Here is a 19,061-nt window from a genome sequence, read left to right as displayed (position 1 = left end):
CCTCACTGCAGCCGATATGTCTAACTGTCAGGTGTAAAACCAATAAGACAGACTGAAATGTATTTACATGCATGCACAGTATTAGTGAGTTTGAATCTGACAGGCTGAGCCACTATCACAGATGCTCTCGGAGCAGAGAGACTGATGGCTGAATTATTGAAAACTGAATCTATCCTTTCAGCGGCACAGGAACATTGAACAAAATCGTGGATTGCTGCAAATATAGCATACTTCCAGTGATATCTTATTATATAATTCACATCCTTTGGGATGAAGAAAGAGCGGAGATTGACTTTCCCCCAGAATGAAAGTGTCTGCTGCATCCTCCCTCATCTGGCCTGGTATCTCTCCTCACGGAGTCGTTCTGTGAGAACTTTGTCAGTGCCTTTGATGCCTCCACTCGGCCATAAATGTAAAGTGATTCTTCACGTAGTGTTATGATGAATAATGAGGAGAGCCCAGTGCAGACATCAAAATAAAACTGCCCTTAGAGCTGCATCCCATACATTGACTTTGCTACATCAGTTTTAAATTCCCGTGTTTCCCTCTATTTCCACCTGGAGAGACTGAGTGGAGTTTCAAAGTGAGTGTCATTAACAACAACACAGCTAAGACAGCACTTTGTGTAGCTAATAATGGAAACACGGCAGCTGGGAAATGCACGCTCCATAACACGTGCTTCTTAATGGCCTGTGTTGCAGGGTTTCATCTGTTGGGATTTATTTAGTTTGATACGTGGAGGCATTTGAGAAGAGAAAGATGAAAATCTGGTGCAGTAGATTGTGGTGGTCTTTGCTGATGTTGCTATTTGTGCAAGAGCACCCGTTTTTGTAAATAATGCACTTTGTTTGAACGTATCTGTGGGCTCAATGCTGTGTTGATGAGTCCATATTGCTGTTCAAGGGTTATGGGCCTGATGAATATTCTGCTTCATACTGGAAACCTCTGTACTAGTGGTTTTGGAGCAGCAATGACCTGCTGGGTTTTTCTCTGGTTTGATATTTTTATGGTGAGCAGAGAATTCGAACCTCTCAGGATTTGTAATTTTTTGTGATCAAATCTTTTATTGGTTTTTCGATATATGCACATGCACAAGAAAAGATGTACACATTGTTTGTATGCAAAGGTACTCAAAAAAAACCATTACAAAAAAAAGAATAGATATAAAAATACGAGTTGACATGCAAAAACCTGCACACTTATTAACATATATATACACATACCTGCATACCCTAATACATACACACACACATAAATACTGTTAATTTACCCCCCTCCCACTGTTGGCGACACTCAGTATTTATGTGATATGTACACAAACACTAAAAAAGTCAATTTACAGTAAGTAGTTAAATACTGAATGTCTCACATACACACGGCCTACGTTAAACGCCATGCAGGCCTTTATCTCAGCACTGTGCTGTATGTGTGACTCGGGTCAGTTTATCTGGAGGGCACCACAGTATAAAAGGGAGGTAGAACAAGAAGAGGGCGTGGCAGTGCTGACGATTCGTATCACATCGCATTACGGATGACAGCAGAGCCAGTCTGGCTTTCAAAATAAAAGCATAACAGTTTTAGAAATGGGAGAATCTATCAAAGTACACTGGGGAATAATTAGATTATGCGCAGCCTAAAGAGACACTACAAGTGTAAAATATAGTTTTCACTCAGTTGCCAATTTATAAAGGACAACAAAAGTCCCGCAATAAATCATCCCTTCATGAGAGTGATAATGTTTTTTTGTCTTGTCTTTGTTTCAGCTTAACTAAAGATTGGTGTGCTTATTAATTCTCCCATGACCCCCTCATATGTATCTATCGATGCCCAGATTGGGGGTAAAACACTGCTTCTGTTACTCCTCTTACACTCAAACACTGATTTCTAAAAATGTTGTATCTGTTTTTCATTCAGCCCGTTGTGTCGACTTTATCATGAAAGGCCACATGAAAGTTGGATGTGATGTATGGATACGCTATCTGCCTCATTAAAATTCTGTTTGATTGGACCACAATGACCGGGTTAGTTGTCAGAATGAATTCACAAGCAAGAGGCGGAAATCTAACAGATATGCAAATCACAGTTCCAGTTCGGCTGCTGTCGGGTGTATTGATGTATGTTGATGTATTGAGCTGGAATTGAGTTTTATTCTAATTGACTGACATCTCTTTTGCAGAATTAAATAGCAATCCTTTTGAGAAAGTTAAGTTATAAAGAGAAGAACCAGAGCTGTTAGTTTCTGCACGTCGTCTGGATGCGTTCCAGATTATGCAGCCATTCAGAGATAAAACGTCCTCCCTCTGTGCAGAGGAGTATAAGTTCCTTGAATAATGCTAACATGGACAACACACATTAAGCAATACAATAGCAAGAGTGTTCTCCTGTCGAAACAGAATATTTTCATTTGTGCATTTTTGACACTACTGTATTTTAACCCGGGCAAACGGCAAGTGAAAATGCTGTTTGTGAGAACAACATGCATTATTCACTTTCTTTGTGTTGCCTCCTCATCGCTGCTTGAATTCACTCCTCTTTAATCTTTGCTGTTAGTTTTACCAACACTTTGTTCTAAGTCTCCCCCTTCTCTTTGTGGCAACAACACGTTCGTAATGGTTAACGGCTACAAGAAAAGAAGCTTCACAAATCCCGGCACGCTCAGACTCGGCTCCTTCTCGCCCAAATGACAGTCACCTTTCTGCTCCACTGAACCACAGGGCTGTGAGGCTCGGCGCAGTGTAAGTTTGTCCGCAGGGTCGTCCAGGAGGTCCACAGAGGCCTATAACTCTGAATATCTACATTCTCCTTCTGCTGTCGAGCCACCCTCATGTCTCTGCTCAGGGAGGTCAAGGTGCTGGCTTCTGGCCAATGTTCTCGTCCCTATTAGACTCCTGGGCTGCTGGCCATCAAACCCAATAGTAATATCATTCAATGAGAGAGAGAGTCTCTTTAAATGGCTTTTTTAATTGAGTTTATTTCAGTGCAGGTGTGTACTGAATCTAATCGTAGAACAGTGAACGTCCTTTTTGCCAGACATTAAGAACTTTGCTTCTCTTGGCAAAAGCCCAATCAGATTTATTAAATATCCAAATAATATCTGTGACCAGTGCTCAATTGGTCTAATACGTCCCTCACAATGGTTTATGCTGACTTCAATTATTGATCATATTGTCTCTGGGTATCCCCAGCAGCCCTGGAAATCATTCCATCACAGTAGAGACAGGCCTAATGTATATCCACTTCTCTCGTCTAATCCCCATATTGGATCTATGAGCCCCAGTCGAGCTGCGAGGGGCGGACTTTGCTTGTCTGTCAGTCAGTACATCATGACTCGCAGCGGCAGCCTCAGGCCAGTCAGACATATTCCATGAATCGACATAAGCTGCTCTAAAAATACACTACCGTTCAAAAGTTTGGGGTCACTTAGAAATGTCTTTATTTTTCAAAGAAAAGCACTGTTTTTCAATAAAGATAACATCAAAAATCCACACATTACATTGTTATAAAAGACTATTCTAGGTGAAACGTCTGGTTTCTAATGAAATATCTCCATAGGTGTATAGAGGCCCTTTTACAGCAACTATCACTCCAGTGTTCTGATGGTACATTGTGTTTGATAATCGCCTTAGAAGACTAATGTCTGATTAGAAAACTCTTCTGCAATTATGCTAGCACAGCTGAAAACAGTTATGCTGGTGATATAAGCTCTACAACTGGCCTTCCTTTGAGCTTGAAGTTTGTAGAACAAAATTAATACTTCAAATATTAATCATTATTTCTAACCTTGTCAATGTCTTGACTACATTTCATATTCATTTGATAAATAAAAGTGTGATTTTTCATGGAAGACACGAAATTGTCTGGGTGACCCCAAACTTTTGAACGGTAGTGTATGTTTAGGTGAATTAAATGTACAGCAGTGAGCTACACTTGATTGAGTTATAATTACATGCATTTAGGTGCATTCGCTCCTCTAGTTGTTGATGGCACTTGTATCTTCATTAGCAGGCTTTTCCTTGGGGTGATCAATATGCCGATGGGAGTTCACTGACTGGATTAGTTCAGTGTTTTCTCTTAGAATCGACATGCCTGCTCTTTGACTGGAGATCAACATCTTCTCCTTGAGTGACACTCGTCTCCTCACTGACTGTGGATGTTGTTTTAAGGAGATGATGAGCTTCGTGAACTGCTAGTTACTGAGAGCATCACAAGACAGATACTCGGCTAGAGTGGTGTGATACAGCATAACACACTCTGACTGTGGGTGTTATGGGATGAAACATCCAACACGGTGTGAAAGGGGAAACTACAGAGAAAGGACTTTGTTCACTGCTGGTATTTAATTAACTACAACACACATAGGGAAGGTCGTCCTTAGTTGGAATCAAAGCAGGGATAATTTATAGTTTTACAACAGATAAATGTAGAACCGGGGTCACAGGAGACGTCAAGACGCCATTGTTATTAAATGCCAGCAGCTGCGTGAGGTGAACTAGGTGCTCTGAGTTAAATGCTAATGTCAGCATGCTAGCATGCTTTCAATGACGGTCCCAACATGCTGATGTTTAGCAGGTATTTTATTTACCTATTTATTTATCTTTCTCTAAAGTGTTAGCGTGCTCTCATTTAGCACTCAACAAAAAGTACAGCTGAGGCGGACGGGAACGATATTAGTTTGGCAGGTTTTGTATTCGTACATAATTATACGTCAATCTATCAAGTAGTTGTTGAGATGTTTCAGTCTGGACCAACATGTTATGCCAAAGATTCATTAGACATTAAGAACGATATGCAATGACATTTTTCTTTTTTTATTTAATCATAAAAATGTAGATACATAAATGATGCGCTCTCTAGAACATGTCGCCTTCATCTGTATCTATGCACGAGGAATACGTTCTGTCTTCTGGTTCCAACGACTGCTTCCAAGACGAAGAGGAAGGCACTCTTTCCCACTGTATTTATTCAAATGTTATGTTTCTGAATAGGGTGCAAGACACAATGCTTCACTTTCTTTTGCAAAACTAATTTTGACCTGGGTGACCCTGTTCCACAAAAGACAATGTGTTGCTGCAGCCCACCGCCGAACACAAAGCGTTTTATTCTAGCTCCTGGATCTATTGAAGACAAAGTTTTGTGCTTTCTCAGACATTTCTTTCTTTCTTCTGCATTGTACCAAAGGATTGTAAGAATTTCTCGCACTTTGAACTGTTGTGCCTCCCCCTTTCACCTAATCTCCCTATCTTTTCTTTCACTATCACTGACACACACACACACGCGCAGACAGAGAAAAGTGAGGTTTTTACGAAATGTTAAGTCGATGCACGTAAGCTGAATACTGTGCGCTCAGTGAACACATCTCCCAGATTTAATAGTCGCTCATATCCACCAATTTAAAGCAGCTGAATGTGTCACTTCTCGATCGTCTGTGTACAGCGAGCTGCTGGTAGGGTTCTAAAGGATGAACAACACCCGCTTTCACAGGTGGGGGGTTAATCCTGCTCGTCTTCGCCTCTTTATGATTACGAGTGTGTATTTGTCGGGTTTGTGTAATTGTGTACATTAAGTAAGTGTTGTGTTAGTTTGCTAGTTTGAGTTTTCCTACCAGTGTGAAGACACACTTCATATCTCAATAAGGTTAACACTCTAGCTGACCCGTTGAAAGATGTTCTTAATGAAATCCTACGCCCCGAGAGCAGCTTCCCACCGCGTTTTCTGCATCGTTGAACCGTCCAGCTGAGTGTTTGCTGATTCTGCATATCTGCCTCTCCGTGCCCAGGACTGCTGGCCTCTTTTTCTCCCCGTGCCCGCAATAAACTTTTTAGTTACACTGTTCAGCCCTTTGCAGACACAAGCTGTGTTCATCTCCTACAATGCACCACAGAGCAGACGTTGACAGAGAGAGAGGGGGGGGGGGGGGGAGGAGGAGCATGGGGCAGAGGCTCGGGACACAATAACAGTAAACACAAATTTGAAACACAAATTGAACACGAAGAGAACTTACATTTATAGAACATTTATTTCAAAGTCTAATCTGTAAAACTGTCACCTTGCTGCAGCTACCGGGAGCTACCTGAGCTGAAATATGCTACATCTTTGTTCTACAGCTCAGCTTGTGTAGTCTCCTATTCCATCAGACATCCCACTTCTCATCCCTCACTGCATTACAGCACTGGGATGCAGGAAGCAGAGAGAAAGAATCTGCCGTGCTCTGTATAAATTTGCATCAATCGTTAGTGCGAGCGCTCCCGTGGTGATGAAATATCGCCTGTTCTCCCGGGTGCGTCTCCTTTAACAGGCAGGGCACGCCGTGCACGGATGGGAGTGACCGTGCACACTGTATGTATGTCAATGTTATAACGAAAGATCAGGATTTTTAAGGATTGACTGGCTGCGTGTGACCAGGAAGTATGGAAATGAGGCCATTTGTTTGCATTAAAAACACAAATACGTACATAAAATGTTCTTCAGGGTTATTTCTGTGAATTACAGCGAAGAACGAGTCGCACACGTTTTATTTAACCACATAAAGCTCAGTGATGTTTTGAGAGTGGAAAAGCTAATGAGAAGAGCTACAGTACGCTTGAACCTACGCACTATGAATCCGATATGCTCGCAGAGTGAGCAGCTTGACTGTAAATGCCACCAATATATACCACAAAGAGAGGAATATACTTAATTGTGAGAGTTTCTTTAGATGTGTTCAGAGTGTGCTTGTGAGATAGGAGTCGAATTAATTCAAAAGGCGACATCACTAAGGGGCATTGAATCAACCGAAGCTCGTGATAAACGACTCTTCATCAGAAAAGGCTCATTGTGAAACACCCTGAAGAGACTCCGTCATTCTGGAGGAACGAGATTACAAGAAAGTTGTGAAATGAGTTTTTGTACATATGCCAGGGCTCTCAAGTTTTGAAGACAGGCAAGCGTGACATTTCCATCAGCACCCGATGCTCACCTGTGCGCGCATCGCAGCTGAGCGTTGCGCGCGCCGGCATCGAGCCGAGAAGAGTTGTTGACATCTGATATGCAGATGAGTGTCTTGATGTTTATGTGTGTGTGTGTGTGTGTGTGACAACCAGCCAACCATCACAGTGTTATCAGGATCAATGCCTGCTTTGTACTCGAGTCTTAATGCCGTATGGAGTCAATAGTTTGTCAAATGACATTACATGAGCTGCTAGTTTTTGTTTGAGGATTTGCTGCTGACAACAAACTCTCCAGAGCCAACACCTCACTGGGGTCCAATGTCAAACATGTAATGCTCTTATAACTGTCTCTGGTAATTTCTACATAAGCCTGCAGCGTTGTGAGGATGCTTCTTTAAGCCTATTGATTACCTCTTGTTCCCCTCTCAGACTGATGCCAAGCATTCAGAGTGACCGACCATTCTCATTATAATCTATTAAAGCATTGCAGCACCTGTTGGGCACAGCATCACTGCTCCACATTCTTCACCTTTGCTCTTTTAGCCACCAGAATAAACTAGCAGGATAAAAATATCCTCTTCTTACCAATCTAAACACACTATGCAAAAAACGATACCTTCCTCCCTCATTATCGGGAATATGAACAGCCACAGGACTGGCTAAGTTGACCTTATTTTTTGCATATTATGCTAACAAAGCCAGCTCATACAGGCCACACTAAAATCAACAATGATAAATATGACTAGTGGAGTAGCCTAAGGCTTTACATATTGGTGTAGAAAAGAAGGTACATATTTTGTGTAAAGTGACTGTTTTAGTAATTAGGTATGTCATTTAGCAAGTACATTTTATATTTCTACAGAAATAATAGATAATTAACCAAGCGTCATCTGTTTCCAAATGGCCTGTGCATCAGTAGACTAAAATCAAGCGCAGGAAACATAAAAGACATTAACATAACATTGTAAATCGAGTCAAAAGATGAATTGCGTCAACCTTTATTTATCACTGTATAAAATGCATTTATTAAATACTGCAACTAATGATTGTTTAATTAGTCATTTTTAGACGAGTGGAAAGAAACATTCCAAATATGTGTTTATTTTGTCACCCTTTGTTAATTTGTGTCTGTAGATTTCAGAAAACAGTGAAAAATGGGCTTTATAATCGTCTTTAAATCTTTCTATTTGGGGACCAACATTGAGACACTGACATATAACTGACAGCAAAGCTTGCTACATGGATTTTTAGCGCACATTGTTCATGTTCTTATTCCCTCTCGTGTGTGCGTTGTGGACCGAGCTGAGATCAGCGACCTTGAACACAGACTACATGTCAGAGGCTCCGTCCTGGTTAACAACTGATCTGACCAGCAATTATGTCAAGTGCTTTTTGCATCACAACTCTGATGTCATCCTGGTCTGAGCTGTCCTCCACAGACGTGTACTTGGAGAGACATGCTGGGCATCAGGAAACAGCACTTAGCTCTCCTTTCCGACACAGTTTCCAGCGTTTGATGTGAGAGGGAAGTGGAAAAAACTCACAGTAATAATGTCTGACTTGCTCAAATGTGGAGTTGATGTGCCTTTGAACTCGAGTTGTTTACCTGCGCAGAAACGTGTTCATAAATGATAGTGGCTAAAACCTGCAGCCTGAACTCCGATTGGCTCATCTACTATTAGAAACCTGCTCTGAAATTGAATGTTGAGCATCAAAGTGGCCGATAATTCTAATGGATTCAGAACCGTCACCCCATTTTGAAGTGAATTTGAAGTTCAGCTGTTTAATCCCCATCTGTCTCATTTGAAGTTTGTATGCTGTGTGCTACCTGCCTGTACAAAGATACGCTGCAGCTCTGACCCACTTTCATCTGCCCTGAAAGACAGGTACTGACACTCGCTCACAAAAAGTCCTAATTGGCTGCGGCCTTGTCACAGTGCCGCTTGTAGTCCCGGCTCTCAAAAAGGCGTGCAGCCTCTGGATTTTTAAATGTCATGTTTGAGCTCACACAGGTCTGCTCTAACAAGCTGTGTTCACCCCAACTCTGGGGGAAGACGAGAGGATCCTTATTTACTCTCTTTATCTCGGCTGATGCAGATATTTCTTCTCTGCTGTCTGTCAGTTGTATCTTCAAAGTTTCTCCTGAAGCTCATTTTCATGCTTTGTTGTTGCTGCTGAAAACGGCAATTAGCAATGCACCTTTGCTTTCCTGACTCCAGTTTGTACTTTCTACGTCCCTACATATATCTCGTAGAACTCAATATGTCTCATATGACACTCTGACATATTGAGATATTTGCAGAGCAGCTACATCAGACTCGTAGTCTTTTTGTTTTCGTAGCTGCTGGTGGTTCAGACTGTGGGAAACTATCTACTTCTCGACCACCATAGTCTTGAAAGAAGCCAATGCAGAGTTTCTGTCTCTCCCTGTCGCTGTCGCTTTATTTCTCCACCGATACGTATCGCCCGCAGCTCAATGCAATGTGTTCACGCTCGTACTTATCGAAGGGACTTCGAGAAACATTAAAGTTACTGACTGATGGAGGAGCAGATGAGGCAGTTTGCAGTAAAGCGGTCCACCAATGAGATGCATTAAAACGAAGTGAGCCCTACATTGCACCAAACAACAAAAAACAATGATGTAAGAAGACCCAAGGCTGGATTTTATTCCCTTTCACTTATTGCTGTTAGAGGATTTCACTCCTTTCTGCGTTGCATTTACTTGCTTCTGCTCGACAAAAGACTTACTACGGATGGACGGATTCACAACATGACCTCCAGAGAACTCATTTAAATAATTTGGGAAGTCAGTCTCTTGAACCCTGACCTTTTTGAAAGTATAGACAGTTACTTGCCAGTTTTTGCCATTACACACACAATTACACCTGACGTGAAGGAGAGCTGCTCCTGTTCGGTAAATTAATGACTTGTGTGTGAGTGGAGACATTTTAGTGAAAGCCACAATCCTCTCCGAGTGGTTTCATTAGGTGTTTAAGTGGAGGCCTCAGGCAGATTATCAAAGGGCCATTGGAGGCTTTTATGTTTAGCCGGTGGTTCAGCGGCACCTCCTGAGATTTGTTTTTCTAAAGTCTTTGACTCAAAGGAAGAAAGAGAAACCTGGATTGCTCTGCGCGGATCTCTTGTTCTTCTCACTAGGTGGCACACGGATCAAAGTTCTGCAAAATCAGAGGAGGGCATTTAGGGAGGTACCCTGACTTTCTCTTGACTGTTAACGACCATGTTTAAATAATACATCACTAACAGGTTTTGGGGAGAAAAGAATTGGCTATTATTGGAATTAATATTCTTTAGAGATAATTTAATTTTGATTGTTAAAAATGCAATTTGTTGTAATTGTAGAGTTAATATGAATGAAACATCGACCATAATGAATTATTTAACACAATTTGACTTTAAAACAGTGCAATTTTGCGATCGCTTCTCTGCAACAACTTGATGATCTCACTTGGTGGAGGCAGGTCCAGATGTTTTGAAGGCTCAATAAATTTGCCCGTCTGTGTCACTGCTTCACCTGCAGCTGTTCAGTGAGCCGGCTAAGATATGTAAATTGTTATTGCAGCATGTATCAAAGCTACCAGGTGGTGGCAATGTTGCTGTGGGCAAAATGAAATCTCTCCTGCAGTTCCTGTCTCCAAACCAGGGAGCTGGAGTGAGATGCAGCTCCCTCCACCCCGATGGGTCTCTAAGGGCTTCAGCTCACACATGAAAGGGAAACTTATAGATATCTGTATATCAGAGATTTTGCAAGGATGCCTCAGAAGATAATGTTACAGACTGACGAGGATGAAACCTTCAGCGTTAATGTGCAGAGTGGAGAGTTTGATCTGTTTGCCCGGAGCTGATATTTTTTCAGATATGCAAATTACAAGTTGCATCAAAACGATTTGTGATTCATGTGAGACCCTGAATGCATGCTGTTTTTGTACATACCCATGTCAGGATTAGTACCACTGAGTCTGTGAAAACAGTTGTATGATATTGTCCGGAGAAGCTTCCTCAAGGTTGAGAACATCTCCACAAGAGAGACGACATCCGCCTTCATTACAAACTGGAGTTGAGTTTTTGAAGCTTGAACCATACAAGGGACTTAAAGTCAGTAAAAATATCTCTCTGCTTCCTGTGCTTTGATTATGAAAACTCTTTAACGGGCCTCTGACAAGTCCCACAACCTTATGGAGGTGCAATACGATGATATTTTAGACAACCGTGTGCGTCCGACTGTTTCCACACGACAACACCAACAACTGTTTTTGTCAACTGCCGACAGTCGACTGCCAAACTGAAGTCTGACGACGCTACACGCCATGTGTGGTGGTTTGAAAACCTTTTGTACTTTGTTTGCCAGTTGTGTTCCCTTGGGTTGTTTTAATTCACATGCACATCTGTCTTCGAGTTAATTAGTAATATGCTCTCGAATTGTTTCCTCTAAATAAATTCCTGTGTGTTTCTATGTTAACAGACTTGAGACGGGGAGGTTAATTGAATCCTCGCTTTTGGCTGCAAAAACAGTTTTGGAATGTATAAAAAACATGTGAGGAATGTATTCTCGCTGTGGTTCTATCATGCATTCACATTTGATGTTTCTTGGTGGCACTTCGGTGCTGGAGGATCTGCAGGGAGAGCAGGTTTTCCACTGGCCGGCTCTCTAAGTCTTCATTTTCTTACTTGGAACTTTGACAAAATACTTACACAATTGTTTCTACATAATCATCAGTAATGTGACGAAGTGGTTCATGCTAATAATACTTCAGCTAGAACAGTCTGGCAAGTTCAGAAAATTACATCACTTTACTGTAATGCAGCCAATGAAAGCAGGAATAGACAAGCATGCGATATTACGACAATATGTTGTCTCATTACATCAATATAATATGAATAGACTTCGCAGCTCTAGTTGACATAAGAACTAAAGATGTTTAAAGTATTTTCACTCTGCAGATGCAGATAAGAAAATGTCTTTACAATAGAAACATGGCTTTTATGATAGAGATCACTTCCATACGGATAATGATTCACAAATCCTGTCAAATCAGGCATATAAATATACAATTTGAAGTCCAGAATATCAAGAGACTCTTCTTGTATATTGTTGCTATGCTATTGACAGTCAGTCCATCCCTTTGGTCGAGGCCGATTGCGAGAGACAAGTGATGACTTGACCAATTTGATGATTCCCTTGGTAGACCTATTAGTAACACAAATGCAAAGCCTGTTGTACATAAATCCATATTCTGCCTGCTCACATTACATGCAGTGAAGCAGAGTACACGACACATGCACAATAGGCGTGTGTGTATTCTTCTCAGCTGGTGTAATTGACTTAATTGTCTGGATGCAGTTCTGATCCACTCTGATACAGGTTAGTATCTAAAAAAGCCCCAAATTGCTTGTTGCTTTGTGTGGGAATGAGAATAAAATGTGGATTCAAAGGACGCTCTCGCTCGCTGTGAACGCAGAAGACACGCATGGCAGTCTTCCTCAGATCGTCCCTGCCTGATTGTTTTGGGCAGATTCTCTGATTTCTCCTCGCTACAGTTCTGGGGGAACACAATAGCACAAAGACACCTAGAACCCATGTAGTTTGTTTTCCACAGAGAACAATCTCTCTAAATCCACTTTCACAATTATGCACTGCATGTTCACACATTTCCAGCGTTGCCCATAAAGGCAGACGCAGCTCGTCACACACAAAAGCTTCCATCTGCTCTGCATCCGAAATTAGTGGACACGAGCCAGAGGGAAAGGATCAAATGCAGTTTGTTGAAGCGTGACATTGCAGCGAAGGGTGGCGCACATGCTTTATATCGGGATACAAATGACTTGCGGAACATGCTGTAACATGCTTGCAATGCTCAGTAAAGTAGTTTTCCTCTGGGGGAAAGTGTCCAAAATTACAGACGCGTGTTGATGCTGTCAGATACAAAGAGAAATTCAATTCATTAAGGCAAACTTTGCTCAGCTATAATTGGTCGGTCCAAATCCCCCGTGTTTAAAGCTTCACAGTGGCATATTTTTAAAAGGTTCAAAATGGACATTTGTGGTGCTGTTATACCGCTGTTAGTCAATACAGACGTGTGTCCTCAACAGGATTGTGTTGTTTATTTATCTGGCATCAGTGTAATTAAATTGTAGCCATGCTCTCTCTCTCTCTCTCTCTCTTGGGATTGCCTTGGAGTCTCACAGACTCCCCCATCCTTTCATCCGACTCTCTGTTTTTTGGACTCAAAGTGTGAAGTTGTTGGAGCTTCCTCAAATTGCCTTGGCACAGGCTGCCTGGCTTCGGTGACTGGCTGTAACTGTCGGACCCCAAAGCGAGCAGAAGCAAAAGAGCCATTTTAATATTTTTCTCATCACACTTTCATGGAGGGACAGCTGACAGGGCTCATTACCTTCGCATTGAAAATGCCGGAAGGTTATGTTTTGATCGCCGTGTATTTATTTATTTATTTATTTATTTGTATGCGTGTTATTCGCAAAACTCAAAAAGTATTGGGATCGATCGGGTCAAAGGTCAAGGTCAAAGGTCATGAACAGGTCAAAATCTTTCGCAGAACTCAAAAAGTATTGAACCGAATCGCATGAAATTTGGTGGGATGATTGTTTATTATCCGGGGACCAGTTGATTAGATTTTGGGATCGATCGGGTCAAAGGTCAAGGTCAAAGGTCATGAACAGTTCAAAATCTTTCGCAGAACTCAAAAAGTATTGAACCGAATTGCATGAAATTTGGTGGGATGATTGTTTATTATCCGGGGACCAGTTGATTAGATTTTGGGATCGATCGGGTTAAAGGTCAAGGTCAAAGGTCATGAACAGGTCAAATCTTCTTGAATCACATGGAATTTGGTGGGATGATTGGTTATTATCCGGGGACCATTTGATTAGATTTTGGGATCAATCGGGTCAAAGGTCAAGGTCAAGGTCATGGAAAGGTCAACATCTTTTTTTTTACCATAGCACGATACATTTTTGTCCAATTGGCATGCAACTAATGCCAAAATGTTCATAATTCAATGCCCAATCTTGTGATATGCGAAGGTATGCGCTCTACCGAGTGCCCGTTCTAGTTCAGATATGTTTTACTGTATTCCACCACATCTGCATTATAATAATAGAAAAAAAAGAAGGAACCAAAAGTCCCTTGTATGTATTTTTTTCAATTTAGCAAATGCAAACCAATCACAGAGAGAAACTGGTCCTGGATATTGTTCCCCAGAGAAGAAATTGCATTTTATGAGTGAGCTGTATTTTTCTTCTATTTTTCACATGTACATTATCTTCTCCTTTCACACGGACTGTGCCGCCTGACAACCCCAACATGCCTCATTACAGTTCCTTGTTGATGCTGTTTTGTTCTTGAAGATTCTAATGAGCTGTCCACATCGCAGCCACCAGCAACACGGAGCCACCTGTGTGTGGGAGGGTGCATCACAAAAAACACAATACCCCTCTGATTTGAATGATTATACATTTTACATAAAACATTTACATATGTTAAAAAATACAGACCTGACCTGATCTTTTTAATGACGTGGTAAATACACAGTGATATACTTTTTATTATACTCTGGCTATTCAACTGTGAATACACTTTGCAACATTATGTACATGTCATGTAGAGAAATGCTTAGAAAAACATTTTCAAAACATTCAATTATTATATTTTTGCAGTGTCTTACAGTACATAGACTACAAAATATTTTGAAAGCATTTCATACCCGATATAGGAACTTTAATAGCGTCTGGAGTCCATGCATGCAGTTTTAAAGGTGCTAAAAAGGAATACATAGAAAGTACGCAAACATTTACCGGACTCCAGAGGGTTGGAAATAAGTATTTCTCAATAATCTATGATTTACTTTCATCAATATTCCTCCCCTGAAATCTTCTTCAGCTTCCACCCGTGCATTTTGAATACTTACACTCACAGTTGTATCTGATCAGCGATGTGCAAACATGTTTTGATGTCTCACTTACATATTGTGAGCAGAGGATTGTGCTGCTGCCTCGTCTGGTTTGATCCAACCAGAAAGTATTAAAGGTGCAGGTCGTGGTGGTGGAGAGGTGCACGTGTACTTTCATTGCTGAAATACAATCAAACGTTGATCAGCTGCCTGGATTTTCAACATTTAGAGTCAGTTAACGAGTGAGCAGCAATCAATTATAAAAGGTTTAACAAATGGAGCATCACATGGTGTTTCTGTCACATCCCTCAGGGGCTTTATGGCTTTGGACGGGAACTGTGTCATTTTGATTGTGATATGATATGATGACATATGCAGAGTAGGCAAAGTAGCATTGCTTTTATAGAAAGCCATCTGCCTTTTCCATCATATGTCAGTGTGTGATGGGATGTATTCAATATGAATTGAAAGTGTAGAAGAGGGTGTGTTTGTTCTCAGAGTTTGACAGCGTGTCATTTTCAGCACCAGAGTGACATAACCTGAGGCATTTGGCCATCTTTGAGGCAGAGAGGTACACCTTGTAAATGTTGAATGTGAAATTCGAATCCAATCGCCGACCTCTCTCGTAAACATTTTATTCCCCCCGTCCACCTCCCGTGTGGTGATTTGATGTGCGCCGCGCCGCCTGCAGGGCCGCCGTGTGCTCGTAAACATGCCTCTTTTTGCATCCCACCGCAGTTCAGGAGGAATGCCGAAGGTGTGGCCATAAATCTTTGATCATTCTGCTGATAAGCCGACCTTGACTGTCGTCAGTGAGTCACACGTTGCCTCAGTCGCTCTGTCACTCGCCCCAGATTGACCTCTTTCACTCTGATGTGTGTCGTGTGTGTGAGAAAGTGACGCTTGACTTGGAGCGAGTGTCCTGACCTCCTTCAAACATGCTATTCCCGCAGAGACTGATGTTGACACTGAAGTTCACTGAATCAACAACTTATTCATCTAGTTATTTATTACCCAAACATGCCAAACATTTTCTAGTTTGGGTTTCTCAAATGGGAAGATGTTCTACTTTTTTCTGTTTTCTATCACCATGAATTGAATATGTTTTTTGGTTTGGTCAGTTAGAATAACTAAAACATTTGAAAACATCAACAATGAAAAACCTTTTGAATACCCACCGGTAGTTTTAAAGTTGGAAAAAAATCATTTTTAAAAGTCCAAACTCTCTGAGTAACACAATCATATCCAGTATATTCTGTATCCAAAATGTCCTTGAAACTAGATGATGTTTACACTGAGGGAAATATTCAAACTCACGACTTCCATCAGATATCATTTTTTATGCATCTCTCTTAGTTTAAACCCACCTTTTTGGTTTCTCTGATCAAACTCATATGTATCTCACACTCAATTAATGAGAGATTACCACCAGTTGAATGTGAATGCTTCTGATTACTTTGAAATGACTTCTTCTGCAAAAGTAAGCATGCACTGTGTGTTTACCACGTAAAAGTGCAATTGTTGATCTCATAGATGAAAGAAGTCTGTGCTTGTCTTCGTGTGTTGAGTTGAGTCATTTGGGTCGCAGGCCGCTGCTCGTGATCGAGTCGATAACTGTACGCTGCAGCATGAGCTGTGATGCTCATGTTATGTATTTTAGCTCCTATATATGTTTCCTCGTCTGCTGGGCTGCTCTGGCAAAATGCTCCTCTATCACCACTGCTGTCTGGTTTTGACAGTATTGATCAGACATTTTTATATTACCACCCACGGTCTGTGACCAAAGACCCAAGAGCTCCACATTGTGTAGACATAGCCTCTGACCGCACAAACCAAACAGAATAGACTTCTGTTTCTAAGACTCTCTCCATAAAAAATGGATTACACGATGGCTTGAGTGTGAGTTTATGTGTCTTTGTAATGGTTTTAGCCTAATGATGCCCCTCTTGTCCAAAAGAGGGATTATTCTGAAGAGGAGAACAATGGAGGCCGCTCGACTGCAGCTGTGGATGTAGGACGTGTAAACCAGAACATTTCACTTGAGGGAGAAGGAACGTGTCGTTGGAGCTCCTCGCTCAACATGGCAGTTGAAAATAGTGTTGATCGACTTTCATATGTTAAAGTTCTTCTTTCGCCTCTTTTGCAGCGGTCCAGTCTCTCAACAGCCTGAACGACCAGATTGCCCAGTTCATGGTGACCAGACCCTGTAGCCTGGCTCACGAGGACAAAGCCTTCATTCCTGGAGAGAGAGACATCTTGAGGAAGTCCATGACTCTAATGAGACACCTGCTTGTGGATGCTCAGGTACAGCCTCTGCCCTCTCAAGGTCAAAGGTCACTCAGTGCATGCTTGTCCTTCTGATTAAGATAAAGGTTTTAGTGTTATTTCATATTTCAAGGAGGTCCAGTTTAAAGAAATAAACCATGCAGTTACTGATCATGCTTGATTGTACATTACATTAGCATTTATTATAGTAGTATAGTAGTTAAAAAGTTGATGTATGCCCCCATGAATATTTATGATTGGTCTGATGAGCATACTGCTGGCAACAGAAAAGAGAAGTAAATCAATAAATATATACATTTTTAAAAGCTTGGTTGATTGTTCAGTTATAAGAAAATGATTTTTTTGTCGTATCCAATGTTCCCTCCCCTTTTCCCATTTCTACAATAATTCTTATTCAAGAACATATTTGTTGTTATTATGTTTAAACATTTTTTTACATCAATACATATTTTAGTAGTTCTTCTCCAAAATGTATTTGCTGGCAGTGCACAGAAGGCTTTGAAATCAAATTAATTTTGGGCAATAGTATGTACAGCAAACAGACTTGAACACTTACTTTAATGATTAACACATGGCAAATCTAAATAATTAGAGAAATATTGAAAATTAACTTTTGTTGTCGGTCAAAACTTTCTCAGTGGTTGAAGGGGACATCAGTCTTTTGGACTGCAACTATCCATGCTTGACCCATGTGTGTCCTTATCAGTTGTTCACTGTAGTTAAGTTTACAATTACCCATTATTCCTATCACTCTGTTTTATCTTATTTTTCAAAATTTCCAATAAAAAGCAGAGGTGTATTGTCGTATCTCTTTTGCCCACGGCACGTCACTGTGACCTAGGCTCTGGATTAAAGCCTGAATCTAAATAAAAGATTTGCCCACAGCACAACCTTTGTGAAAGCTTTGGCAACCTTTTTTTCCGAGTAATCCTCAGGATCTATGGAATGGAAAGGCTTGTTTCTGTCCAAAAGTCCTGGTTGTAGTTTCTCTAGAGTTACTTCCAGTGGTTTGTGCACGCTTTTAATCTTAAAGGTGCTCAATGTGAAACTCAGAGCATATCTTTTTCCTCCACACTGCTATCAACATGGCGATGGTTGATCAGTCCGACCAGTGCAGACACACATCATAGTTGTTTCAAGATTCAAGATTCAAGATTCAAGATGTTTTATTTGTCACATACACACAGGTGTGTGTGGTGTGCAGTGAAAGTGGCATGCTCAGCAGGAATGTGCATGGCAACAAGTACACACTATTTAAAAAAAAAAAACACAATATTTACAGTAAGTGTGTGTGTGTGTGTGTGTGTGTGCCTAGGGGGCAGTTGTGTGGGTCTATGTGGGGGTCCTGGTGAGGTCGGAGTTCACAATCCTGATGGCCTGAGGAAAGAAACTCCGTCTCAGTCTCTATTTCTTGCAGCGTGACACGGAGGCGCCTGCCTGACCGCAGCAGCTGAAACAGTCTGTTGTTGGGGTGGTGAGGATCGGCTCTGGTTCTGCACCTCCTGGTGTACAAGTCCTGCAGGGTGGGAGGATAGTGCGCTTCAGCCCCAGCACTACCTCTCTGCAGAGCCTTCCTGTCCTGGCGGAGAGGGTTCAATAGTGCTCAGCCCAACGCACTACTCTCTGCAGAGCCTTCCTGTCCTGGCGGAGCAGTTGCCAAACCAGGCTGTGATGCTTCCTGTCAGGACCTCACAGCTCCAGAGTAGAAGGACTGAAGGATCAATTTCCTCAGCTGCCTGAGGTGGTAGAGCCTGCCTGCCTTTCTCACCAGAGTGTCTGTGTTTGTTGACCATGTCAGATCCTCGGTGATGTGGACTCCCAGGTATTTACCACTCACCCCTCCACAGTAGTCCGTCAATCCCCAGTGGTGAGTCCTCCTGTTGTTGTACCCTCTAAAAAGTCCACAATCAGCTCCTAGTTTTGG

At 41.6% G+C, this 19,061-nt stretch overlaps 1 protein-coding gene across 4 annotated transcripts in view; it reads left to right on the top strand.

Annotated features, from left to right (window-relative positions):
• The window catches only part of LOC130207947 (kazrin-like), a 115,903-nt gene that overhangs the window by 1,944 nt on the left and 94,898 nt on the right, over positions 1-19,061 (top strand). For all 4 annotated transcript variants that reach the window (XM_056436745.1, XM_056436743.1, XM_056436746.1 and 1 more), the window contains exon 3: positions 16,998-17,155. In XM_056436745.1, coding sequence (XP_056292720.1) covers positions 16,998-17,155 — 158 coding nt within the window. The remainder of the gene's footprint in view (positions 1-16,997; positions 17,156-19,061) is intronic.

Source organism: Pseudoliparis swirei, chromosome 18, assembly GCF_029220125.1.
Source record: "Pseudoliparis swirei isolate HS2019 ecotype Mariana Trench chromosome 18, NWPU_hadal_v1, whole genome shotgun sequence".
Taxonomy (NCBI): domain Eukaryota; kingdom Metazoa; phylum Chordata; class Actinopteri; order Perciformes; family Liparidae; genus Pseudoliparis; species Pseudoliparis swirei.
This window is presented reverse-complemented; position numbering and strand designations above follow the sequence as displayed.